A 27781-nucleotide genomic window follows, 5' to 3' on the forward strand; every position below is an offset into this window, starting at 1 on the left:
TGTCGAGAAAAAGGGAAGATTGGACATTAAGGAAAATTCACACTAAAATTTCAGGCTTAATCTTCAAAAAAAAAAAGTTGTCCTTGTTTTGTTTTAAAGCAGAAATACTAGGCACCAAGGTGGAATGGACATGGGTAAAGGATGAAAACAATAACTGAATCATCAAGAGAGTGTGTCTAGTTTTCCAGTTGGTCTACCTTTTCTAGTGTAAAGACTTAAGACATCAATAACTTTTAGTACAGTTCTCCTTAACAAGTGACAAGTTGTGTACGGGTTCTAGAGGTAGGAAAATCACAGAAAAATGTTGTCCTGTTTTGAAAGTGTTTTAATTAGGCAAAAGAAGCATCAGGACAAACCATTTTAAAAACAAAGTCTTCAAGTTGGATGTTGAAATTGGTAAAAGGGGAAGCAAGGGAAAAGCCAAGTAAAGATAAAATATTCAGAAGAAAGTCAAAGCTATTTGCAATTACATGTTAGAACAGATTTTGCAGGTGAAAAAAATGTTGCTTAAATATATTCATAAACCTGTTATAAGATTTTCACTTATGCTGTTTCAGAAAATTTAGCTGCTTAAAATATGACAGAACTGTATTTTAACAAATGACTTAATTAAAAGTCAGGAGAGCTACCCAGTTAATTGATAAAGTAGAGGCAACGTGGGGGAGCCCTCCCCACATTTATTGAAGATTTGTGGCTCCCCCAGCCCCATTTGCCTGCATCAGGCTAACAACCTCGTTCCTCCCATAGAGCCTGGCCAAATCACAGGCGGTGTCCCCCTTATGGTTCCGATGCCCCACATTGCTGGCCGTGTGCTTCACCAGGAACTCCACCACCCGGAGGTGGCCTTCTTTGGCAGCCAAGTGCAAGGGCAGGTTCCCTTCATTATCCTCGATGTTAACATCAGCTTGAAACTCCAGCAAAGTCTGTAAAGTGTCCAGGAAACCTGCTCTGGCCGCATCATGAATGACAGCGAAACCAGTTCGGTCTTTCAAATCGGGATTAGCACCTCTAAGTAGTAGTCTCCTGGCAATCTCGGGATTTCCAAGTTTCATAACCTGGAAAAGAAGTAGAAATGGTAGAATCCTTCAAGTGCTCATGCTACAGAAATATAAAATATCTGCCTGTCCATCCATTTATTTAACTATTTATTTTTGATGGAGTACTTGCGGAAGACCCATAGCATGGGGCTTAAAGGGGTCAAATGCAGAAAAGTGCTCGTAGGTGAAAGTAGAAGTTGAGCTTCTAAAAATTGAGCTTCTATGATGGAACGTCTTAAATGGGTCCAAAAGTAGGATAAATTGATCAATAAGATAGAATTTGTGCAACATGTATAGCATTTGCTAACAACTCAGTTCTCTATGTTCCATGAAGAGTTGTGTAATTTCATGAATTTATTAAAATAAAAGAAATGGAATTTGGGATTTAAATAAGAGTCTCTTTCTGTTTGATTGTTCATGCTCATAAAAGGTGCCTGTGGTATTAATTCTAGAAAATCATATGTGGTTAAACTTTATTTTCTAAATAGCTACTGCAAACAAAAAAGGATGTTGAGTTTCTTTAAACCAACTCCATCAGCGAGTGTAAAAATGATGTCTTAAAAATTCAGGCCTGATATTTTCTTAAATGATCAATTTTTACAAGTTCCCTCCAAACAGATATAGTTCCAAATTTCCAAGCATTTCTTTAAAAATGTTACTAAATAACTTGCAAATAAATTGCAAGTTATTTAGTATTGGCTACTAGGTGTATTCAATGCCTAGAATCCTTCATTTTAAGTTACAAAACATTACTGATTATTAAGGTGTTAAATAAGCCACAGTGTTCTAAATTGTTTATGGTATCAATTTATATAAAACTAAGTTCCTGATATGCCTTGTATCACAGTAGGAAATTGTTGTATGACAACTGTTCTTGAAAATAATGAAATAGTCACCCTATTACATTATATGCTGTTTCTCAAAGTTCTGACAAGCCTCCTGATTTTCAAGTGAGCAAAAGAAGAAAAAATAAGATATTTAATGGGTGTTTTGGGACACGGACAGCCTTGTGCCTTGTCTTGTGGTTTGAGCTAATTTAATAATCAACTGGTGATCCTGTGTTAGTTCCTTTTTCAGTTACTATCAAGCATTTAAAGAATAGCTATTTGTAAACTGCCAACATTTTAAAAGTCAGAATGTGGTATTACCACTTGCTATCAACATACAAATAATTCACATAACGAAGATTATTTACTATTGTTTGAATATGTTTCACTCTATCAGTGGTCTGTTATAAAATATCTTGTAGAACATCATGCAAACATAAAATACATATAATTTAGTTGTGAAAAAATATTACTTTCATTAACATGCCACATATTTTCAGCATTTACACTGGTTTATTTATATTTAGGTATATTATAATAATCTAAATTATAATAAATATCTTATATAATAGACACTCAATGTTTATGAAATTAAATGCTAATGGAAAATACAAAGTCGATCTATCTTTTTTAAATGTTTAAAAAATCTAATCACATATTAAATAATAAAATATATTTAGAATGAGTAATATTTTGTAAATGCAAACTATATAGATGGACAAGATATTAAGCTCCCCTGTTGATAAAACTCTGTTGACTTTTAGCTCTTCCTTTGGAGCAGTGGTAAACAGTGATACATAATTTATATTTCAAGAACTTCAATGAAACATACTTTTGGTTATTAAAAATTGATACCACCACAACTGTCTCTAAAGATTTAGTCATATTTAAGGACCTGCAATGAGAAAAATAAGAGACAGATATCTTGGATCTTTGTAAAGCAAACATACGATTAAGGCCTTTGATATTAACCTGATAGAAAAATATACACTAGGAAGGTGGAAAAGGCTTTTGAAATTGAGTTAAATAAACATAATTGTAGAATAAAATTCACCTTTTTTCACAGAAAATAATAGTAATATTGGAAATGGTTTTGAAGAAAGTTATTTCTTGACTTATGACACAACTTCAGAGTTAGGATTATACATAATGAAAATAAGCCTTGAAACTCCAGTTTCTGTGTGTTTCGTTATATGTACAAGGACTAAGCCACAATAAGTGGGTGTTAGTATCTTGATAAGTATGTTTAATATAAACAAGATTGCAAAGTTGTATTAAAAATGTTTGTCAAAACTTTTTAAAAGAATATTATTAATTTCCCAGTCTTTCTGTTCGTCAAAAATCCTGTAAAATCTTATTATGAACATGGGTTAAGTAGCTCATTCTTTGTGAAGTTTATATAATCTTTTGAGTTTTCAAAAGGAAGCTTTTCAATATATTAAATTTGTTACTTTGCTATCATCACTAAACCTGTTCAAAACTACTAGGTAGAAAAAGAAAAAAAATCATTACTTAATGTAGCAGAAATAACAAGATAAATAATTTAGTATCTGTGCATAAACTTCCTTAATACTGAAATTTTTGCAAGGCCAGTGTATTCTGATTGAAAACGTACAGACTACATGGACTTTGTTTGTTACTAGTATATCTCCTGGCACTTAAATTTTTAATTCTTGTAACCGAAACAAAGCCCTCTAAAAACCCTCTCCCCAATGGGTTTTCAAAAACAGCTTCAAGTGTTGCATTTCCAAATAAGAATAGCTCATAAGAATATCATCAGAACTCTGATAAATTAACTATTTTAAACTATTTTGTCATTTTTCTGTTTCTAAGCCTTTCACCTAAATTACATGATAACATTCAGAAGAAGAAAAAAATTATCAGGTACAATACTTGGCAGCTGGACATGTGTCAATCGTTGCCTGTAAATCTAATTACTGAAAATTAGAGCACACCACGGCATAATCGTAGAGACAAAGACACTGCAGCTGAGCTCTGATTAGAAAATTCAACTTTTTATTCCTCCCGACTCCTGAATGAGTGGATGGTATTACATTAACTGTGAAATGTACATCCTGTCCCGGTGCCCAGGCCACCCATTCCAAACGAGGAAAAGTCGTTTGTCAAAACTTGGAGCATTTGAAGGAAAAACACCCTCACCAGTAGTCAAGAAAATTAACGTTAAAGTCTATTACTGGGGGCAAAGTACGTGAAACCACTAATAGCAGTGTATTTCAAATAATAATCATAATAATGTGTTTACAGAGCTGTCTTTAAAAACAAAACAAAACAAACAAACCTCGGCCCTACAATGACTACTCTAAAATCCCCACCGTCACAAAAAGATTCCAAAAACTAAGACCAAATCTGGACCCCACTTGATATCAAGGATGTTATTGGATTTGAGGAGTTTGTTCAAAGTACGTCATTTTGAGAAGTTGCATCCACTTAAAGATATAAAATATGGCAACCAACTAGGTTTAAAAACAGTGAAATTTTATGTCCCTGAAAGCTTAAAAGCTGTAAATCTAGAAAACCGGGTCACGTAGGCAACATTATTGACTTGTTTTCCCCACCTCTCTGAATACCAACCTGCAGTGCGGTCCTTCCAAATCCATTTTGTGCATTGACGTTTACATTATTTTGCAACAAACTAGTAAGTTGCTCTAGGTCCCCCCTGGCAGCTGCGGACGCCAACTCGTTCCCCCAAGGCTCGGCCATTCTTTAGGGTCCTGACGATCAGGAAAAGATGAATTAGTCGTTTTTCTTTTTTCCCTTTCCTTTGCTCCTAACCAGGCTGCATGATGGCATCGGAGACTGACAGAAGGACTGGGATGGTTAATCTGGAGTAGAGCTTGGTAGTAAATACTAGTAAGATCTGCCTGCCAAAAGCCCGCCCCTCGATTCACACGTGATTATTCAGCAAAACTGAGCCATTGGAGAGGGGCTCCTCGCCTCGCTTTTTTAGCTTAACCCCTATGAAGAATTCTGACGACTCCACAGAGACACACACAGACACACATACATTCCTGGGTAATGACTCCGGACGTCAGATGTAGGCAGAGCTGTCACGTACCTACGCTACAGATCTCTGTGAGGAGTGTGTGTGGACACTCAAGGGACTATAGATCGGGGCAGAAAATACCGCGGAAGGAAAGACATTCGGGGGGAAGAAAAGGCATTCACCCACCCTTGTTCACGGTGGTGACTTGAGCCGTGTGAGGCAGAACTGCAGGGGCAGGTCCTCCAGGGGGCTCGGTTTCCATCCGTCTCGCCGAAGGGACAGTCCTGGGTCCTCCGCTGCTGGGAGAGCGCCGCGGTGGCTGGATGCTGACGTGCTCCGGGGGGTTAAAAGATGATCGCCAAAGGCGAACGGGAGTAGCAGTTCCGTGGCCCTCAAGTTACAGGTCGTAACGACTGCCCAGTACTCTGGGCTTCTCCAGAAGAGCGTTTAGTCGCGTCCGGGCCAAGTCGTGGGCTAATGCCGCTCAGGAAAGCTCCAGAGCCCGCCCGCCAGGCAGCCGCAGCCCCGCCGAGCCTCAGAGGCCGTGGGAGCCGGGCTCGGCGCGCGTCTCCGGAGGCTGCCGGGCGTGCGGCGGGCCCCCGAGAAGCCCGTCATGCCGGCCCCGCCAGGTCCCGGGACTCCCGGCAGCCTGAGGAAGGAGGAGAGCGATGCGGGAAGCGTCTACGGGGCCCGGACTGCTGGGGCAGCTCGCGGCAGCATTGCGGCTGTACTGGGCAGACCCCCGGGAACTTCCCGCCTACGACCGAGCTCGTTCAGGCTTTCTGTTGTAGGTACTCATTGAGCTGCTGCCGCCGCTGTCCTTTCCTTCCTTTCCCGGTTTTGTGGGAGCCTCCGGAGATGGGGAGAGTCCTGGGAAACGCAGGCCAAGTTCTGAGTAGGGGGAGTCGCCACAGTTCCAGGGCGCAGCCAGACCCGCCGCCGTCTCGGCGAGCGCTCAGCAGCTTCGGCGCCCGGTGCCACTTCGCCACCTCTCGCGGTCCCCGGCCGCCTGTGCCCCTTTGCTGCGGACAGGGCAGCCGCCAGCCAGCTGTGCCCTGGAGCCGAGCCTGGCAGCACTGCTTCCTCCCTGGCCACACCGCTCCCAGTGACAGTTTCTTTTGTAGCTGATTCCCCCCTAGATCGCCGGTCCCTGCTCCTTTCACCCCTACGGGCACTTGCGTGTCGCCCCCTTTTTTACTTTTTTCCTTCACTCCCTCCCTTGCTGCTTTTTTCGCTGAAACAATTGCTGCTTCTGTTGCCTCTCAGAGAGGGTGCCGGTTTCTTCTCCCTTTTTTCCGACCTCATCAGCTTTTTTTGAAAAGAAAAAAATTGAGCGCTTTTTGAGTTGAAAAACCCGCCCCCATTTTAACGGCAGAGTTTTAAGGAGGCTCGGCGGAGTTGCAGCGCCGCGGAAGCGGGAAGGCCGGGCACCGCCCACGCCCCGCCCTCCGCCCTGCTGGCGCTCGCGCTCGCAGTCTAGCAGGCTCCGCCCTCCCGGCCCCGCGCACTCATTCCCGCCTCTAGCTCTCCACCTCCTCCCGTCAAGTCTCTTGCGCTGGCTCCCTCGCGCCGGCTCTCTCCCGCCGGCTAGGCGGCCTGTCCCCAGCTGGAGCGGGGTTCGGCCCCGCGAAGCCCGGCCTGCCCTTCTCCGGCGGGCGGGCTTGAGTCTGTGACGCGAACCCCCAGCTGCCCCAATTCCTACGGGCGCGAGGACAGGGGTTTGTTATTTAAGACGCTGTGGAGGGCGGCGGAGTCTTCGAGGCTCCGCAGCGCAGGCTGCGGGAAGGCGGAGAGCGAGCTGGCATAAAGGGAGTCGTTCTCCAGCGCTAGCGGGGCAGGTCGGCCAGCCTCTGTGCTCCCCCGCCAGGCTCGCAAAGTTCGGGCGGCCAGGCTTGCGGCTGCTGCTGCCTCCTCTAGGGCGCGCGCGCTCTGTAAACTCGGCCTCCTTCGCTGAGCCCTGGGCCTCGGCCTCGCACCTGCCAGATCCACGCCCGACGGCCGCGGTGGGCAGGGGTGGCCGCGAGGGTGGAGGGAAAAATCCGGACTGCCACTAAGCACAGTGCTCACAAAAAGCAAGTCTTGTATAGATTGAATTTTATGAAAACTTAAGACATGGCATAGATAAGAATGAACTCTGAAGCCTTAATCAAGGACTAGAAACTGCTAAATAGTCCTGTTATTAGAGAAAAAGGAGAAAAGCAATTAAATTTAAAGCAAAATTTAAAATAAGTCGTGTGAAGTGTTTTCTAACAAAGCTATTTCTTTGTTGCCGAAGTTCTCTCACTACTTAGAAATGGCTTGGTGTTTTGGGGGTGTGGGGTTGGGGAGGGTGTCTATATGTAAAGGAATGGTCTCTCTCCTAATCCTTTATTTAATCATCCGACACGAATTTCCAGTACTTTTAACTTCCTCTTTTAAAGTGAGATTAATTAACTATTGCTTTCTATATTTTTATACTCTTAAAAATATCCAACACGGTTGCATGATGCACCCAGTGGTCAAAATGAAACCAAGCAAAAAATGACAAGTCTAATTAGAACCGGACTTTGGCAAGCGGATCCTCGAGCAGTATCTGTACCCTTCTTGAAGTACACTGAGAGTGTTAGCAACAAAACACACCAGAAACATCTGGATAATCATCCAGCAGCAGATTGACTGGTAGGTAGAGGGAAAGTTGAAACTGGGAAGAATCTGGCAGTGTTTTCTTTAACGTAATTGTTGAGAAAAAAACTAGAACTCTTTTCTTAGGTAACTAAACGAGTTGTGAATCAAATGAGAACTACAAAAAAAGAAACTAACTCTCTTTTTCTTACATATATGTAGACGTTTCAAATAGAAACATTTAAGATTCCATTTATACCAGTAAGAAATAAATAATAATTTACTTTTGATTGTTCTGGGAACTGTGTAATCTTTTCATACAGCCAGGGGGTGTGAGGACATATTAGCACTGTTGGCTGATAAGAGAGAACTGGTATTAGTCCAATTTATGAAGGTTGCCTTCTAGCATTTATTATGGTTTCTTGCTTAGAGATAAATTGTAAAGAGGAAGAATCTTAAATTGTATGATTACATAAAGTACGGGTAAACGTGCTATAATTTTCATGAAATAAAGTACTTATTGCTGAACAACTAAGTAAAACTTATGATAATTTAAGATGTACACAGAGTTGTATTAAGATTTTTGGAGGCCCTAAGCACTGAAAAGATTTTGATGTTCTACCACCTCTTCCTCATATAGAAATAAAAAGAAAAATAACAACCCCAAAATAAGAGTAAAAAAGTCCAACAAAATTCTGATTTTTTTCCCATGATGGCTACTTCATTGGTTTTGCTGAGATATTAAATTATTTGGCAAAGTTTTTTTTTTTTTTTTTTTTTTTTTTTTTTTTTTTTTTTAAACAGTCTGGTTTTGCTGGTGCCCTAAAGCATATGCTTCATCTGCCTGTTGGGTAAACCAGAATTGGCAGTGCAGAGCTTAGGGTCTTAGTTCAGAAGGCATACATAAGTATTACACAGTAACCCCAATGCAAATCTAGTATTTATTGAGGGCTAGTTCACTAAAGCAGATTCAAGGGTATCCCTACCCTCAAGAAGGTTATATTCTAACATGGCTTACAAGAAAAATTCATAGTTAAGTTTCTACTATATTGAGAGTGGTGCTTTCTCTTTTAACATCGTAATGATAAGTACATCAAATACTGAAATACAGCCTTTATAGTTAGATATTAAATATTAACAGTCATGGAAACCTTGTGCTCCAGCAGTTCATAATCATTTAAGGAGACATAGAAATGGCTGGGCGTGGTGGCTCACGCCTATAATCCCAGCACTTTGGGAGGCCGAGGTGGGTGGATCACCTGAGGTCAGGAGTTTGAGACCAGCCTGGCCAACATGGTTAAACCCCAACTCCAATAAAAATACAAAAGTTTAGCTAGGTATGGTGGCTGGTGCCTGTAATCCCAGCTGCTCAGGAGGCTGAGGCAGGAGAATTGCTTGAACCTGGCAGGCAGTGGCAGCAGTGAGCAGAGATTGTGCCACTGCACTCCAGCCTGGGCGATGGATCAAGACTCCGTCTCAAAACAAAAAACAAAAAACATAGAAATGTGATTTAGTCAAATTATTCCGTGCTTTTCCCTCATTGACTCAAGTAGGTACAGTATCTGATTGATTAACTTTTGGAAATGTGTATGTGGTATTTACCATTTCTTTAACTGGTCTCAAAGTCTTCCTTTTTGTTGTATTTATAGATCATCTGAGGTGGAAAACAGACTGGGCACCCCCAGGCAGCCTTTTTTGTCACTTTATAATTGTGGCTTCAGCATTTTATTTCTGAGATTCAGTGTTTTTTTTTTTTATATAGGTACTTATTTATGAAAATTTTTTATTATTTTTATTTTATTTTATTTTTAAGACAGGTTCTCACTCTGTTGCTCAGGCTAGAGTGCAGTGGCTTGGTCATGGTCATGGTCATTGTTCACTGAAACCTTGACTTCCCAGGCCCAAGTGACCCTCCTACCTCAGCCTCCAGAGTAGCTGGGGCCACAGGCATGCTCCACCATGCCTAGATAATTTTTCTAATTTTGTGGAGATGGGGTCTTCCTATATTGGCCAGGCTTGAAAGTTCTTTCAAGAACAGGGAAAGACGGAGTCTTGCCCTGTCACCAGGCTGGAGTGCAATGGTGTGATCTTGGCTCACTGCAGTCTCCACCTCCGGGTTCAAGCCATTCTCCTGCCTCAGCCTCCTGAGTAGCTGGGATTACATGTGCCTGCCACCACACCCAGCTAATTTTTGTATTTTTAGTAGAGACGGGGTTTCACCATGTTGGCCAGGATGGTCTCCATCTCCTGACCTCATGATCTGCCCAACTCGGCTTCCCAAAGTGCTGGGATTACAGGTGTGAGCCACCGCGCCTGGCCTAAAGTTCTTCTTTAAAGTAAGAAGAAAAAAAGCCCAGTAAGCAACCCCAAAGCTGAAAAATAATAGCAATAATTAATATTTGTATAGTGTTTCATGGTTATAAAATATGTGTGTGTGTGTATATATATATATATATATTTTTTTTTTTTTTTTGAGACAGAGTCTTGCTCTGTCACCCAGGCAGAGTGCAGTGGCACGATCTCAGCTCACTGCAACCTCTGCCTCCTGGGTTCAAGCGATTATCCTGCCTCAGCCTCCTGAGTAGCTGGGATTACAGGTGTGCACCACCACACCCAGCTACATTTTGTATCTTTAGTAGAGACAGGGTTTCACCATGTTGGTCAGGCTGGTCTTGAACTCCTGACCTCGTGATCCACCCACCTCAGCCTCCCAAAGTGCTGGGATTACAGGTGTGAGCCACCGCGCCCAGCCAATGCATATATTAATCTTTACAACAATTCTGTGAAGTGACTATGATAATAATCCCCATATTTCAGGTGAGGGAATTGAGGCTGACAGAAATTGTGATTTAAAGTCAGTAAATAGTAGACATAGGATTTGAACTCAGTTCTTGGGGCTCCAAACCTTATACTTTTCCATTAGTTTAAGAGAGTCCAGGGTCAGCCACTAGTATCCTAAACAACATTAAATCACTAGATGAAATACATATGTGTAGTAGCATTAGTCTTCTCATGAATTACATTATAAGCAAGAAGTATTATTTAAGAAATTGGTTATCTTAACCGAAGAATCAAGGTTACCACTACCAGTAATAAGTCAAGTTGATAACACATAGCCCTGATATGATGTAACAAGGACATATCACCTCTGCGGTGTTTTACCCCAAATGCATAAACTCAGTGTAATTCTGAGAATACATTAGGCAATCCCAGATTGAGGGAGATTTTATAAAGTTCCTAACTCTTCAAAAGTGTCCACTGAGAAACTGTCACAGATTGGAAGAGGCTACTGAGACATGACAACTAAATGTAATGTATTATTGGACCATGGAACAAGAAAAGGACATTAGTGTAAAAATCCAAATAGAGCCTCTAGAATTTAACTAGTAGTATTTAGCAGTGTTAATTTCCTAGTTTTGATAGATGTACCATGTTAAATAAGATGGTAACATTAGAGAAAAATGGGCTAAAAGCATATAGGAACATGCTGTACTATCTTTGGAACTATTCTAAAATAATTTCAAATAAAAATTTAGTAAAATATAAATAGTATTTATTATTTATATTGGAAATAAGGATGATATAAAAGTTTCTCTTAAAAGAACATGGAGATTCTAGAAAAACATCTGTATTTAACTTAGGCTGAGCTCCAGGAACTCATACTGTGGGCCAACTATGAGAATAGATAAATTAAAATTACTTGTCTTTGCTGGTGCATGGACCAAATTTCTTTACATTTCTTTCTTTTGGTTTATGACACTTAACTGAAATTGTTTCTCTTAAGGATGGAATTCTGGAGAAGTAAAAAATGATTTTTTTCTCCTAATTCAGTATTTATTTTTCTTCCCTTCTCTTATCTGTAGTAGATAATTACTCTGGATGCTAGGTATCCAATCGGGAAGAGTTAGGCCATAGGGAAGAAACAGTGTCTTTGGGAACGGTATAAACTAAGCAGCATGGAAGGGAAATTGTACAGAGGCAACATGGTAACTGTTGGCAACATGGAAAGAGCACTAATTTGACCTAGTCTTGAATCCTAGGTTTGTCACTTTGTAGCATGACTTTGAGCAAATTCTTAACTTGCCAGAGCAGCTTTATATTCTGTAAAGTAGTAGTTGTAAACATTAAATGAGATAAAGTTTGTAATGTATCTGTACATATAGACTCCCAATAAAAATTAATAAATTCAAAAGCATTTACTATCTGTTATGTTCACAAGACTTTGCTATGTTTGCACTATGGCGAATATAAAAACACATGGCATAAAGCAGTTTATAATCTCAAACTTTCAACCTTTAGGGGAGATTAAACATACATATATGAAAACCATTAGAGAAAAAAATTACAGAATTTACTGGAGCACTAAGTTGTGTTGTAAAGATAGTAAAAGCAGTGATTAGAAAGGAGAAAGATCCTTATTGGCTTAAATTTTAGGAAAGGGGTGGTCCTGAGAAAAGCATTTAGGAATTGGTATACAGAGTAATAACTAATATGTTTGGAGAGTTTTAAGGTTTATAAGGAATTTTCACCAGCATTTTATCACCCAACATTCAAAATCACAAGTTTTTTATTTTAGAGATAAAGAAATAGAACCAGAGAGCCTTTGTTAAAGAGCCGAGTTAGAACTCAAACCACAATTATTGACTATTAAATGTATGTTAGTTTGATACCAATATTTTATATTTTCCATGCATTTTCATAATTGCTTTCTCGTTTATCAGAGGAAATAGTCCTGTGAGAAGCTGAACTCAGAGAGATTAACTGACTCATCCAAGTTCCCTCAGCTAATTATTTGGAAAAGCAGTACTAATATATGCCTGAATGTCTAGTGTGTTCATCCCATTGTTCTATATACCACATTGTTTTAATTTCCAGATGGAGAGAAACGAAAGAAAAAGGGAGCAACATGGGATTTGAATGGGTTCCGAGGTACACACGCATCATCACAGAGAAAAACCCTCAACTTTTTAGGACTGCATTAATCCTTGGCCATATAACTAGAAACAATTCACCTGCCTTATACTGAGGGTGGCCTATATGAATGGAGCAACTGAATTGCCACATTTATATTATTGGTGCTGTGTTTTGCCTCATGATTCACATTTGTGCTGACTTTTGGAATTACTTTTTTAAAAAATATTTATTTATTTATTTACTTTGAAACAGAGTTTCACTCTGTCACCGGACTGGGGTGCAGTGGTGTGCTCTTGGTTCACACTGCAACCTCTGCCTCCCGGGTTCAGGTGATTCTCCTGCCTCAGCCTCCCAAGTAGCTGGGACTACAGGCGCACGTCACCATGCCTGACTAATTTTTGTATTATTTTTATCAGAGATGGGATTTCACTATGTTGGCCAGGCTGGTCTCAACTCCTGACCTCAAGTGATCTGCCTGCCTTGGCCTCCCAAAGTGTTGAGATTACAGGCATGAGCCACTGCCCTGGCCATGGAATTATTTTCTTAGGGATGAAAATTAAGCAAGACATTTTGATTCATGTGACTATGGAGGGTTCTATTATCTAGCTAATTCTGGTCCAAACACAGATCAATACTTAAGAGTTGTAGGCCAGCCTATTTTCATTTAAGAAAACACACAGAACAAACTCAGATCATAATACAGTGCACTTTTTTATATTCAGTGAAACTGAACAATTAAGTCATATTTCTGATTTCACATGAATATATTCCCAGTTTATGGAGCCTAGGCCTTGCTGGGTGTGGTGGTATGGCTCACACCTGTAATCCCCACTCTCAGGAGGCTGAGGTGGGAGGATGGCTTGAGCACAGGAGTTGGAAGCCAGCCTGGGCAACATAGTGAGGCCCTGTCTCTAAAAAAGTAAATAAATAATACAAGTTTAAAAGATTCTTAAGGGAAGCCTAGGGCTTCATGCTATATGATGATTTCACTAGTTTTTATTTTAGCTCTATAGGATAAAATCACCAATCTTATTTCACATTTTCAAGCGTTTACATACTTTCCAAAGTAAGTAAATGCCCCATGACAATCCAAAAGCTGATATTTTCCCAAGTCAAGGACGAACAACTTCCACTGTCACACTCACTCTAACATGGATGACAATTACAAACTGTCACACTTCATTGAACATAGTCTTTGGCTGTTTTAGTTACAGAGCCTGTCAATTTCTGACTGTGGGTTGAAACTTTAAATAATTGGTGAATATTCCAAATTAGTTTCTCATAAAAATAAGTAGGCTGGGCGATGTGGCTCACGCCTGTAATCCCAGCACTTTGGGAGGTCGAGGAGGATCACGAGGACAGGAGTTCGAGACCTGCCTGGCCAACATACTGAAAAATACATAATTGCTCTAAAATACGTCTCTACTAAAAATACAAAAAAAAAAAAAAAAAAAAAAAAAAAAAAAAAAAAAAAACCTTAGCCGGGCGTGGTGGCGGGCGCCTCTAATCCCAGCTACTCCGGAGGCTGAGGCAGGAGAATCGCTTGAACCCAGAAGGCGGAGGTTGCAGTGAGCCGAGATCGCGCCACTGCACTCCAGCCCGGGTGACAGTGCAAGACTCCGCCTCCAACTAACTAACTAACCAACTAACTAACTAACTAACTATGTTCAAAGCTGGATTCAAGTTTTACCCCATTTGTAAGATGTCTCAGCTTAAAAAAAAAAAAAAAACAAATATAACTGCAGTAATAGAAAGGTTTTCCCCTTTTTCCCCCTTTGGAGCAACCCTATTAACTGAGGGTTGTTATTTCTCATAACTACCTTATCAATTTAAAAAAATGCTCCTCCTCTTCTCTGGGACGAGATTTTTACCTTTCTCAGCTTCCTCGTCTCTCCCATGTCTACCATGGCAGTCTGGTTACTTCTGGGTTATGGAGTCTGGGGATGCAGACGTCAGGGAGCTTGGGACTGGGTGTGGCAGTGTGGATTCGGTTTTGACAGGTTGAGCATGAGAGACTATATGAAGTTGTATTTTGGTGAAACATCGTAGAGAAAACGTATATTTCCGAAATACTGTTTGTTAGACGAGTTGTAAGCGTGTGTTCAGTTGGTTTGTGGGGCTGGTGTGTATTTATGAGACTAACCACGTGAGGTGCACAATCTGGTCCCCGCCTCAGCTAGGGGGAGGCGCTATCCCGAGGCCTTTGCTAAATCCAAACTGGAATAACCTGTTGCCAGACTTGAAGCTTCCGCAGCTGCAGGTTGCAGTCTCTGCAGCCAGCGCAGAGATCCTGGCCCGGTAGTCGCGCGCCCAGCGCTTGACAGGAGGGTGGTCACGTGGAAGCCGCAAAGCGGCGCTTTGCGACCTCGATGACAGGCAAAATGTGCGACAGCCGTGGCGCTGGCCAACCAGGGGCGGAGGCGGCGGCCAGGGAGGAAGCGGAGGAGGCGGAGGCGGCCGCGGCGTTCGCCCGCCCGCTCGCTCGCTCGGTTTCCCCGCCCCCGCCGGGCTTAACGCCGCTGAAGGTAGCCGGCTGCGCGCTGTCGCAACCTGCCCTCATCCTGGCCCGCGACTGTAAGACCGGACCCACATCCAGACCAGTCTCCCTGTCCCGGCTGCTGCGACGCGGGCTCCGCAGATTGCAGGCGGGCGGCCGGGGCGCCTGAAGGTTACCGAGTGCATGAGCGCCTAGCGCCTCCCGCGCTGCCCCGCCCGCTGGCCCGCCGGCCAGCCCGCCGGCTCGCCCGCCAGCCCGCCCGCCAGCCCCTCGGCGCCCGGCGGCGGCGGCGGCGGCGGCGACGGTCGCAGGAGGTACCGTCTCCCTCCCAGGTGCGCGCTTCGCTCCCGGAGCCGTGGAACTCGGCGGCCGCCATGGCGTCCAACATGGACCGGGAGATGATCCTGGCGGATTTTCAGGTGAAGTATCTGGCCCTTTTCCCCTCCCACTTCCAACCTCGTGGGTTTCCGGTGCCACAAGGGAGTCGTCTTCCCAGCGTTTGAACGCTGCAGTGGTGTGTGGTTTAGGCTTTTATACGGTGCGTGGCGTGTGTGTGTGTGTGGCGAGCTATGGAAAAACGTATAATTTATATGCTATCATGAGTGTGTAGAATGTGTTAAGTACGGGGTTGAATGGGGTTGGAGGTATTAATGACTTTTGGGTTACTATGTGTGTGGAATGTATGGTGTTTCCTGTATGGTGTAGGGGAACGTGTAGAATTTTTGTTTTAATTGGTGTGGGACCATTAAGCATGGGATGTTTTGGGTTCTATGGGGAGAGATGTATGGAGTGTGAGCGTGGAGCGTGTGGTGTTATGGGCGTGGTGTATTTATATTGTATTAAGGGAAGAGTAAAAAAGCAGAATGATGAGATGGCGAGGGTAATAGCAATGGGGTACTGAGGTCCTTTTCAAAGAGGAGTAAACATTTGAGACTTTGCCTAATGGAATCTTTGGAGGGTAAGAAGATAACGAGGAGACAGATAAGACTGTGTATTCCAGAGTATCTCTGCAATGAATTCACAAGTTTAATAAATTACCTCTTCATATTTGCGGATTCCCCTCCTCTACAGACTTGAATTGCTTGGTTGGTGTCCTTTCTCCAGGAATACTTTAAAGGATAAGTAAAGGCTGTTCTCTTAATAAACCCAGCTGTAGTGCCACTGACATGTAAGTATCTTAGGGAGGCCCTTTGAAAGTAGAACTGTATGCATTGTGAAAGACTTGGAGCTAGAACTAATGTCCTGTGAGCGCTACCTTTGCCTTTTGATGTTTGGTGAAGAAATTATTTTAGTAAGATATTTTTAGCCATTTTGGCATCAACTTAGAAGCTACTGTCAAGTATAGGCAGACTTTTCCCCCTTTAACACTCATCATTGCACAGGGTCTAACACTAGCATAGTAGGCAGTATTTTTCCTTACTGAAATTTTGTTGGGCTGTTCTCTCTCTCTCTCTGTGTTGTATTAAGTTCCTTATTTTTAAAAAATTAATTAATTTTTTTTTGAGACGGAGTCTTGCTCTGTCGCCCAGGCTGGAGTGCAGTGGCGTGATCTCTGCTCACTGCAAGCTCCGTCTCCCGGGTTCACACCATTCTCCTGCCTCAGCCTCATGAGTAGCTGGGACTACAGGCGTCTGCCACCACACCCGGCTAATTTTTTGTAATTTTAGTAGAGACAGGGTTTCACCCTGTTAGCCAGGATGGTCTCGATGTCCTGACCCGTGATCTGCCCTCCTCAGCCTCCCAAACTGCTGGGATTACAGGCGTGAGCCACTGCGCCCGGCCCTTGTTTTTACAAATTAACGTTCAGATAACCATTTTCAGAGTTTGCTGTTTTGGTTACCCAGTGGAATCTGATATACAGGTATTAGGAATATGCATATATCTACACTTTGATTAAACCATAACCTCTAAACTAATAAAGGAGGGTCCTTAAAAGTTGACCATAAGATTTTGATGTTTTGTAGGTTTAGGATTAGCCTCAGGCTTTTTGCCTGCCTAAATTTAAAAAAATTTTTCAATTAATTAGATTTTTTAGAGATGGGCCTCGCCATGTTGCCCAGGCTGGTCTTGAACTCCTGGGCTCAAGTGACCTACCCGCCTCAGTCTCTGAAAGTGCTGGGATTACAGGTGTAAGCTGCCACACCCAGCCCTGCCTAAGTTTTTCATCACTGTCTTTTTGTTTTGTTTTTGTTCTCCAGTTCTATCTTTTATCTAATGTGGAATGCACTGTTTGAAAAAGGACTCTATATTTCTAGGTGTAGTTTTACCGTGTTACAAAATTGTCTTCTGATTTCCCTTTATAAGGTAATTATAACTTTGTTTTGATTTTGCCTTTTTATCTCTAATAACTTGCATCTGCTTTCTATTTTTTGTGTGTGACAATTATTATGCTTAACCGTTAACCTTATATTGGCTAAAGGACAGGAAATTTAGGCTTCTTGTACTCAGGCAAAGCAAGATTTTCCAGGGATTTTGGTTTGGAAATGAAAATGATAATTTCGATCACATTAATAAGATGGGGATAAGTTTTTCTCTTCAGACCAATGGTAATGCTATACACAATTGTTTAAAAATGGGGAAAATGGAATAGCATCTGCAGTGAACAATTGTTTGCCTAATAATTTTATGTTGTCAAATAGGTAAAACAATGTTAATTGATAGAAGAAAAAATTATTTGGAAAACTACACACATTAAACACATTAGCCATTTGTGTGTTTAGGAACCTGGAGTCCTCTTACAAATGATGGTCTTAGTAAAAAATGATTTTTTTTCCTGTTTTTTCATATTATTTAAATTTTTATAGGATTAACTTAAAAGTAAACATTTATTCAGTTATAAGAAAACCAGGTAATTTATTTATTTACTTACTTATTTTTTCTGAGACGGAGTTTCACTCTTGTTGCCCAGGCTGGAGTGCAATGGTGTGATGTCGGCTCACTGCAACCTTCGCCTCCCAGGTTCAAGTGATTCTCCTGCCTCAGCCTCCTAAGTAGCTGGGATTACGGGCATGCACCACCATGATCAACTAATTTTTTATTTTTAGTAGAGACGGGGTTTCTCCATGTTGGTCAGGGTGGTTTCAAACTCCTGACCTCCTCACCTGCCTAGGCCTCCCAAAGTGCTGGGATTACAGGCATGAGCCACCACACCTGGCCTCAAGTAATTTATTTTAAGGATTGCAGCTTAAGACTTGGCATATGGATACTTGGATGACACTGGTTTCTTCTGTAACTGGGCAAATCAATTTCCTTACCAAAAGTGAATATGGTAAAATTACATGTTTATATCATATGATTGTGAGACTCAGTAATAGTTTGAGAGCTCAGTATTGTCTTTGTAGAAAAGACATAATTTCTAAATTATGATTAGAATTTTCATAATTTTCATAATTTCATAATTTCATAATTTTGATTAGAATTCGAAAATGAATCACATTTTGATCATTGCTAGATACTGTGTCTAAATGTGGAAAAACCTTTGAAAAGGATTTTTGTATTTTTTTCTTTGACTATTTCAAGTCAATAGAGAAAAGAATTCTGTTGAAATCAGTGAAGTGGTGATAAGTAGTGGGTGGAATATTACAGCTCAGACTTAATGGGATAGATTTGGAATATTATAGATGGGTGAATTTATTACAAAGCAAATATTACTCCAAATTGTCCTCTAAGAAAATCCTCCCCCAATCTGTTAATGAAAAAAAAAATAATTGTGGTACAATCTTTATAAAATTTACCATTTTAGCCATTTTAAAGTCTACAGTTCACTGGCATTAAGTACATTCATTTTGCTTTGCTACTATCACCACCATCCATCTCCAGAAAGCTTTTCATCTTGCAAATCTGTTATCATACTTATTTAACAATAAGTCCTTGTATCCCTCTCTCCTCAGCCCCTGGCAACCACCATCCTACTTTCTATCTCTGAATTCGACTATTCTATTAATAGGTACCTCATATAAGTGGAACATACAGTATTTGCCCTTTTTCGTGACTGGCTTATTTCACTTAGCATAATGTGCCCAAGATTCATACATGTTAGCATGCGTCAGGATTTTATTTCTTTTAAAGGCTAAATAATGTTCCATTGTGTGTATATACCATATTTTGCTTATTCTTTCACCTTCCATGGACATTTAGGTTGTTTCTACCTTGTAGTTTTGTGAATCATACTGCTATAAACATTGGTATACAGATTGATGTTCCAGCTTCTGCTTTCAATTCTTTTGCATATATACCCAGAAGTTAAATTGCTGGATCACATAGTCATTCTATTTTTAATTTTTTGAGGAACTGTCATAATGTTTTCTACAGTGGCTTCACCACCAAAATTTTGAATGGAGAGAATGTCAGCATCCTATTTAATAAGTTATTTTAAAAATAAGATTTAGAGCTGGGCATGGTGGCTTACGCCTGTAATCCCAGCACTTTGGGAGGCCGAGGTGGGCGGATCATGAGGGCAGGAGATTGAGACCATCCTGGCTAACATGATGAAATCCCGTCTCTACAAAAATACAAAAAATTAGCTGGGCATGGTGGCAGGGAATGGTGTGAACCCGGGAGGCGGAGCTTGCAGTGACCCTAGACCGTACCACTGCACTCCAGCCTGGGCGACAAAGCAAGACTCCATATCAAAAAAAAAAAAAAAAATCAGATCTGAGCAAATGAATTTAGAATTTGGAATATTCGACCAAAAATCAGTTTTACATGTACATAGTGTTAACATTGTATGTTACTGATAAAGGAATGACTAGAGTAGTACACCCACAGTTCTTGCTGGCTAGAGCCAGAAGGGGGTGTAAAGGAATTTCCTGGGTTTAAAAAAGCAGGCAGCGTTGATGAATCATGACTTTCCCCCTTACCCCCCTTACTTGTTTTGTAACAAAGAGATGCATTCAGGTGAAAGTTTCAAGTCTTTTAGTAACTATAGAATAACGGTTCTTTTTGTAATTGTAGAATTCTTTAACTTTTTTTTAGGTTGAAGTAGAGAACATGGATCATTTGGTCTCAAACAAACTTTTGAGACCCTATTTGGTTTGCTTACATATGTGAAAATAGTTATTCAAATAATTGCAATTGCTATCAAATAATTTCAATAATATCAGTTACTTCTTTTGGTCTAGAGTCTTCTCCTCCTTAATCTCTTTTTTTTGGTGAGACAGGGTCTCACTCTGTCACCCAGGCTGGAGTGCAATGGAGTGATCACTGTGGGTTTGAACTTCTGGGCTCAAGTGATCCTCTCACCTCATCTTCCTGAGTAGGTGGGACTACAGATGTGTGCCACCAAGCCTGGCTAATTAAAAACAAATGTTTAAGCCAGGCATGGTGGCTCACACCTGTAATTTCAGCACCTTGGGAGGCCGAGGCAGGCGGATCACTTGAGGTCAGGAGTTCAAGACCAGCCTGACCAAGATGGTGAAACCTTGTCTGTTCTAAAAACACACACAAAAATTAGCTGGGCATGGTGGCTGGTGCCTGTAATCCCAGCTATGGGAGTTTGAGGCAGGAGAATCACTTGAACCTGGGAGGTGGAGGTTTCAGTGAGCCAAGATCATTTCACCTCACTCCAGCCTGGGTGACAGAGTAAGACTCTGTCTCAAAAAAAAATCAATTTTTTTTTTTTTTTTTTTAAAATTTTTAGAAACAGGGTCTTTTTATGTTGTCCAAGCTGGTCTTGAACTGGCCTTGAGTGATCCTTCTGCCTCGGCTTCCAGAGTGCTGAAAGTATAAGCATGAGCCACCACACTTGGCCTGGTGTTACCTGTTTTTGTATTTATGTTTCTCTGTTGCTGTTAATACAGAGGCAGACATCATAGCTGTACTCAAGTGAAGAAAGAAAAAGAACAACTCTCACTAGTAGTAATATTTGTTTTAGACTTTCTGAGAAGCCCTATCTGCCTTGCTGAAAAAGTATTCTTGGCCAGGCATGGTGGCTCACGCCTGTAATCCCAGCACTTTGGGAGGCCGAGGTGGGTGGATCATGAGGTCAGGAGATCGAGACCATCCTGGCTAACAGGGTGAAACCCCGTCTCTGCTAAAAAACAAAAAATTAGCCAGGCGTGGTGGCAGGCGCCTGTAGTTCTAGCTACTCGGTAGGCTGAGGCAGGAGAATGGTGTGAACCCGGGAGGCGGAGCTTGTGGTGAGCCTAGATCACGCCACTGCACTCCAGCCTGGGCGACAGAGCGAGACTCCATCTCAAAAAAAAAAAAGTATTCTTTCTGGATTTAGTTCCATTGGTCATAGATTAAGAGTCCCTTTATTTCTTCTCTAATTTGGCATTGATTTGATGTTATTTTCAGTTATGTTTTCTGTACCACACAAATGTGCTTTTGTTTCTCACCTCTAGTCTTTCCAGCTAATAATACTTTTTGCTGCCTAAATTGCTTTATGAATTTTCTTTTCTTTTCTTTTTTTTTTGAGATGGAGTTTCGCTTTTGTTTCCCAGGCTGGAGTGTAGTGGCGCGATCTTGGCTCACTGCAACCTCCGCCTCTTGGGTTCAAGCGATTCTCCTCCCTCAGCCTCCCAAGTAGCTGGGATTACTGGTGAGAGCTGGGATTACTGGGATTACTGGCGAGATATGGCCAGCTAATTTTTGTACTTTTAGTAGAGATGGGGTTTCGCCATCTTGGCCAGGCTGGTCCCAAACTCCTCACCTCAGTTGATCCACCCACCTTGGCTTCCCAAAGTGCTGGGATTACAGGCGTGAACCTCCACGTCTGGCCAAATTTTCTTGTATTGGGTTATCACCATGGGTCTTTGAAACTTTTCTTTGCATATGAGCTTCTCTTTGAAGTATGGACTTTTCTGTTGCATACTGGTAAGTCACTTATGTTGAGTGACACATAAGTAGTGTCTGTCCCTTTATAACATTTTCTCTTTCTAAATGAAGTTGTGAATCTCACTTCTTTCTTTTTTAGTTTGACACAGAGAAATATCATCTACAAAAGACAATACCAGACTGTGTGAGCAGAAATGGTATTGATCCAAACAGATATCTTTTGTGATGTTGCGGATTAGGGACCAAACTAAGTATCCATGAAACATCATATTTCATTCCTGGGAGCAAGTAATCTTGTTACCTGTCCTTTCTTTCCTTTCTCCTCTGCCCTGTTTATTTATTAGAGAGACAAATCATGTTGTTTTAGTATTTGGGTTGTAGGTCATTGGGAAAATAAGGTTTTCGCATGTAGAATAAAGTTTAATGGTTAGCGGTTAAGGACATGGACTTTGGATTCAGACCACTTGTATTTAAATCACAGCCCTACCACTGACTCTTCAGGTGATCTTTGACAAATCACTTCACACCCCTCTGCCTCAGTTTCCCCATATGAAAAATAAGTTAGCATATGTAAAGTGATTAGAAAAGGTGTCTGACATAGAAAGTGTTCAATAAATTTTAGCTGTTTTTTTTTTTTTTTGGGACAGTTTTAAGGTATGTACTTGTTCTCTATAGGGAACTTCAGAGATCATCTGTTTGAAGCTTATCAGTTTTCCCTTTGTGGAAATTGAGACCCAGAAAAGAGAAGTGACTTGTACAAGGTCATAGGTTGGTTTGAAACAATGTTTGTTTGTTTGTTTGAGACAGGGTCTCATTTGGCCACCCAGGCTGGAGTGCAGTGGTGTGATCTTGGCTCAGTGCAACCTCCATCTCTCAGGTTCAAGCAGTTCTCTTGCCTTAGCCTCCTCAGTAGCTGGAATTACAGGCATGTGCCACCACCCCCAGCTAATTAAAAAAATATTTTTAGTAGAGATGGGTTTCACCATGTTGGCCAGGCTGGTCTTGAACTCCTGACTTCAAGTGATCCGCCCGCCTCGGCCTTCCAAAGTGCTGGGATTTCAGGTGTGAGCCACTTTGCCTGGCTGAAACAAATATTTTATAAAGGCACATATAAGAGTGTTCATTTTCTAGCTAATGTGTCAGCTTGGAGTTCTTGGAGAAAACAAAACCTGCTCTTTAGCAATTTCTCCAAATGAGGAAACTTACATATAAAATAAATTAACAGTGCCTGGCTATCATGTAGTAGACCCTCGGGAAGGAAGGAAGGAAGAGAAAGGTGGCACTTTGTCTATTCCTTGTTTACCGTTTAGTGCCATGCTTCTGTGTTCACAGGTGTTCAGAAGCCTTGGAATGCACATAGTGTCTCTAGATTAGCTGAGCGTGATTGAGTTGATGCCTGTTGTTTGCTTGACTGGTTTTATGGACCTTGTAGATCAGGGGTCAGCAAACTATATCTTGCAGGCCAGCTGCCTGTTTTTATAAATAAGAATTTATTTCAGCACAGCCATACCCCTTCATTTGCCTTTATCTGTGGTGGTTTTCTTGCTACAGTGACAGAGATGAGTAGTTGAGACGGAGATTTTAATGGCCTTACAAGCCTAAAATATTTACTGTCTGGGCATTTAAGGTAAAGTTATTTCCCTCCTCTCCCCATGAAACCAGTACTTTTCTAGGTTTTAGTAAATTCAGAGGGCTGGTATGTTTGAATGCCTGCTAGGTGGCAATATGTGGTTACACCTCCATAAGGGGCAGTTGTTAGAGCATTGTACTTAGGTAGACTGGCTGTAGCTATGGTTTTTTTGTTTTGTTTTAGGTTTTCTAAGCTGTGGTTCTTTGAGAAAGTCATTTACCCTTTATGGACTTCATTTATTCAGTCTATAAAATGGTGATCTGGGACGGGTGTGGTGGTTCCCACCTGTATTCCCAGCACTTTGGGAAGAAGAGGCAGGGGGATCACTTGAGGCCAGGAGTTTGAGATCAGCTTGGGCAACATAACAAAATCCTGTTTCTACAAAACAGGATTTTTTTTTTAATTAGCTGGATGTGGTAGCATGTGCCTGTAGTCCTAGCTACTCAGGAGGCTGAGGTAAGGTGATGTGATTGCACCACTGCACACCAGCCTGGGTGGGTGACAGAGAGACCCTGTCTGGAAAAAAAAGAATGGTAATCTGTGTAGAGCCATATACCTGTAAGCAGAAGACTGGACTAGGTCGGGCCAAATAGAATCCAGAGAATCACTTGGCAGCAGTGGGACTGAGGACAATCAATTGTAATTCAGATAACTGACCTAGATTAGGGGTCAGAAGATTACAGCCCGAGGGCCAAACCACCACCTTTTTTTGTAAATAAAGTCTTATTGGAATATAGTCATGCATGTATGTTTACATGTTGTCTCTGGTTATTTTTGTCCTTAATAGCAGAGTTGAGTAGTTGACTGCATGTCCTGCAAAGCCTAAAATGTTTACCGTGCTCCTTTTAGGAGAGTTTGCTGATCCTTGATCTAGATCAGTGGTTTTCAACCAAGGGTGGTTTCTGTCCCCCAGGGGACATTGGGCAATGTCTGGAAACACTTGGGTTGTCACAGCTTTGGGCTGCTACTGGCATTTAGTGCACAGAAGCAAAGGATGCTGCTACACATTCTGTAATGCACAGGTATCCACTGATAGTAAAGAATTTTCTGGCTCAAAATGTTGACAGTATTTATTGGAGAATCCTGATTTAAACCAATGGTTCTCAAACTTTAGTTTGCATGAGAGTAATTTGGAGGGCTTGTTAAACCATAGGTTGCTGGATCCCCACCTCAGAGTCTCTGACTCAGTGGGTCTGGTGTAGGGTCTGCAAATTTGCATTTTTTACCAGGTTTGCTGGTTATGCCAATGCTTCTGATCCAAGGACTACACTTAAGAATTGCTGAGCTAGACGACTTTTGAAATTCCATCCATTTCTATGATTCTTTGATTTTGTGATCTTAAGTACTGTTCCATTTCTACGACTTAGCAAAATGGTTTTATGATATGGTTTGGATGTTTGTCCCTTCCAAATCTTACATTGAAATGCGACCTCCTAAGTTGGTGGTGGGTCCTAGAGGTAGGTATTGGATCATGGGGGTGGATCCCTCATAAATGGCTTAGCATCATCCCCATGGTGATGAGTGAATTCTTGCTCAGTTAGTTCATGTGAGATCTGATTGTTTAGGAGTCTGGGGCCGAGTGTGGTGTCTCACGCCTGTAATCTCAGCACTTTGGGAGGCCAAGGCGGGTGGATCACTTGAGGTCAGGAGTTTGAGACCAGCCTGGCCAACATGGCGAGACCCCACCTCTACTAAAAATACACCAGGCGTAGCGGCGTGCACCTGTAGTCCCAGCTACTTGGGAGGCTGAGGCATGAGAATCACTTGAACCTGGGAGGCAGAGGTTGCAGTGAGCTGAAATCGTGCCACTGCAGTCCAGCCTGGGCAACAGAGCAAGACTCTGCCTCAAAAAAAAAAAAAAAAAAAAAAAAAAAAAAGAAAAGAAAAATAAATAAGAGTCTGAGATCTTCACCCTTTTCTCTCTCTCTGGCTCCCTCTCTCGCCATGTGATAGTCTGGCTTGACTGTGAGAGGCTGTCTCCTGCTTTGCCTTATACCATGATTGTAAGCTCCCTGAGGCCCTCTCCAGAAGCTAGCAGATGCTGGCACCGTGTTTTCTGTATAACTTGAGAACCATGAGCCAACAAACCTCTTTTCTAAATAAATTACCCAGCCTCAGATTTTTTTTATAGCAACACAAGAATGGACTAACAGAGAATATTTCAGTATACTGATGCTTGATGCTTAGGCTGTTTCATGACTCCATGTTTTTGGATCCTTACTTTTCATGTTCCTTTGGAAAGTTTCTATTTCTCTTTCAAAAACCACCTCCTACCTTTTGCTTGTAACATTCATACCTTGTACCCAGTTAGGGTTAATAGTTTCTTGTGTATTGTGTACGTATCTCTTCTTTTGAGTCTTATGTTAGATTGTCAGTGATCAATTTACATGTTTCTTTCTCCTACTGTCAGCTCTGAGAGGGGAGCAACTGTCTGGATTTTAACCATCTGTTTCTACAGTATCTAGTGAAAGGTGCTCAGCGACTATTTACTGAAGGAATATTCTTAGTTTAGGCTGTTATGGTGCAAATGGAATAGAATTGTAAATTTTTATGTATTTTTGATATCTGTCATTGGCATGATTTTGAATAATAAAATCTGTCCTTGGGAAAATAAAGATTTGACTAAATCAAGGGTTATAACTTTAAAGTGACGCATATACAGAGAAGTACAAAACACTTCTGCTCTTGTTCAGCTTTTATTGAGGGGCTCAATAAGATGTGGTAAAATATAGGCCTTGAGGCCAAGAACTTTGTAAATATTGAATGCTGCTACTGAATTTGCTGTTTTATTCACTCTTCCTGATTGTAATTTCACTCTCAAATGGTTTTTAAGGCATACATTTTATTTTCAAGTCAAAATTGTTCACCATATTAAATCCCTAGTCATTGACTTAAGGTGAGATAATTTTTTTGAGATAATTTCAAAAAGCTGTCTGGTAAAATTAACAGAATAATTACACCTGGCTTTATATTTACTTGTGGTTATGGGGAATAATAGAGATAAGAAGAATGAGATGTCAGATTGTGGTAAAGGAAGAAGGAAGAGTTTTCAGATTATGTGCACCTTAATGGCTTTCAGGTTGGGTTTGAGTCACCTAGTTTTTCTCTTTGTAGTTGGTCCTGGCTCCCTGGATTCTTTAATGATTGAGCTATAATAGAAGAGTGTTAGTAGAGGAAAGCTTCTTCTCTTTTGCCCTCCCCATCCTCTTTTTCCCTAAAGGAAAGTAGTGGTTGAATTTGTTTTTTAAAATCAATTTTAGATGTATCCTTTCTTTAATAGGGAAGGAGTAATAACATTAACTTCTAGCTTTTGATTATTTTGTATATGTCAGGTACTATGCTAGGCTCTTAACATCTAATCTTTACAGTGATCTTTTATTGGGTTATAGTGATATGGTTCTCCATGCATGGTTTCTGTATATCTTCTCACCAGAGGCACTGAATGCCTTTGTTTCTATCTTTCCAAAGATTTTTGTACTCTGATCAGCCTTGAAAGGCAGAGATAATGTCTCCCTCTTGGGTGAATGGAGGTAGACATACTTCCCCCTATAAAAGATTTGGATTCTTTAGGCTGTGAGTTCCTCTTCTGTATTGCATTCCACTGCATGTGCAGGTATCACGTGGCCTATTTTGTGTTGCCCTATAGGAAATGGGACTGGAGAACCAGCACAAGAACATGCTGATACTTTGACTACTAATATTGCTGTGAATCATAAAGTTCATTGTCTCTGACCTGGGAGTCAATGTCTTCTGCCAGCATCCATGAAACTGGCAGACTAAGTTGTTAGCTTGCTAGTAGGATAAAACTCAGATCCTTTAGTTTTTAAGTTTTGGCAGCAAGGATGGATGTTGGCAGACACATGACATTCTGGAAGAAAGATGAGGGTGTCTTCATCAGTTGGTTAACAGAATTTGAGGGAGGTCCTTGGGAATTGGTAGAAACATGTTGACCAAATTAAGTGGTTCTCTACTTCATTGCCTGTTAATGATAAGATATTGGGGAAGTGGTTACAGACTGAGTTCCAGGACGTAGGTTCAAAGACAGCTGCCTGAACATTCCTCCTGTTGTTGCCAACTCTCCTTTGGGTGGGGAGGATATTTTTCACCAATCTGGAGGTCACCCTCAAATCCTCCCCAGTGTAACAACTGGGGAGATGTGTCCTGGTTGGGCAAAATCTTCTGTTCCCTTTCAGACAAGAGTTACAGATGTATGTGTACCTACACTGAGTGTGAAAGGAGGCAAATTTCTAACTTATGTGGGCAGAAAAAAAGTTGTTAGAATTTCGCTTTGCCTGAGAGATGGAGTGTATAATGTCTTATGGCTCAGCCCCTCTGGAGGAAACTTTAATTCCCACTTTACTGTCTGAAGCAAAGCCATCGGCTCAGTGGGGTCATTGATTCATAGAGGTTTCACCTTAAACCTGCTCCTGGTTTGCTGATGGTTTAGTCAAGCTGAAAGCTTACTGTGTCTGCTTGACTTCTAGGGCTGTTCAA

General features: G+C 41.4%; 2 protein-coding genes and 1 long non-coding RNA gene across 8 annotated transcripts in view; 1 reads left to right on the forward strand and 2 right to left on the reverse strand.

Moving 5' to 3' along the window:
* Positions 1-307: 307 nt before the first annotated feature.
* Positions 308-6641, reverse strand: CDKN2C (cyclin dependent kinase inhibitor 2C). Of its 2 annotated transcripts, XM_015139180.3 has the most exons (3): positions 5055-6641; positions 4457-4596; positions 308-1055 (listed from the first exon to the last, which is right to left on the reverse strand). In XM_015139180.3, the coding sequence occupies exons 2-3, from the start codon at positions 4583-4585 to the stop codon at positions 678-680; spliced, it is 507 nt and encodes a 168-aa protein (XP_014994666.1). In that variant the 5' UTR covers positions 4586-4596; positions 5055-6641; the 3' UTR covers positions 308-677.
* Positions 6398-27781, forward strand: part of FAF1 (Fas associated factor 1) — a 518996-nt gene continuing 497612 nt past the window's right edge. Inside the window, exons 1-2 of one of the 5 annotated variants that reach the window (XM_077993853.1) lie at positions 6398-6871; positions 7364-7526. Coding sequence is in view for 1 of the 5 variants with exons in the window: in NM_001265867.1 (NP_001252796.1) it covers positions 15255-15299 (45 nt within the window). In the remaining 4 variants the exon portion in view is untranslated. 5 annotated transcript variants of the gene reach the window in all.
* LOC144333502 (uncharacterized) lies at positions 20488-25170 on the reverse strand. Its single transcript, XR_013402192.1, has 3 exons — positions 23615-25170; positions 21569-22671; positions 20488-20779 (listed from the first exon to the last, which is right to left on the reverse strand). It is a non-coding gene; the product is annotated as an uncharacterized LOC144333502 (long non-coding RNA).

This window comes from Macaca mulatta, chromosome 1 (assembly GCF_049350105.2).
Source record: "Macaca mulatta isolate MMU2019108-1 chromosome 1, T2T-MMU8v2.0, whole genome shotgun sequence".
NCBI lineage: Eukaryota > Metazoa > Chordata > Mammalia > Primates > Cercopithecidae > Macaca > Macaca mulatta.

Coding starts and splice junctions, on each gene's coding strand:
- CDKN2C (XM_015139180.3), bottom strand. CDS start 4,585: ATGGCCGAGCCTTGGGGGAACGAGTTGGCGTCCGCAGCTGCCAGGGGG. Junction 1,056..4,456: donor TTGGAAGGACCGCACTGCAG/GTTGGTATTCAG, acceptor CTTCTTTTCCAG/GTTATGAAACTTGGAAATCC.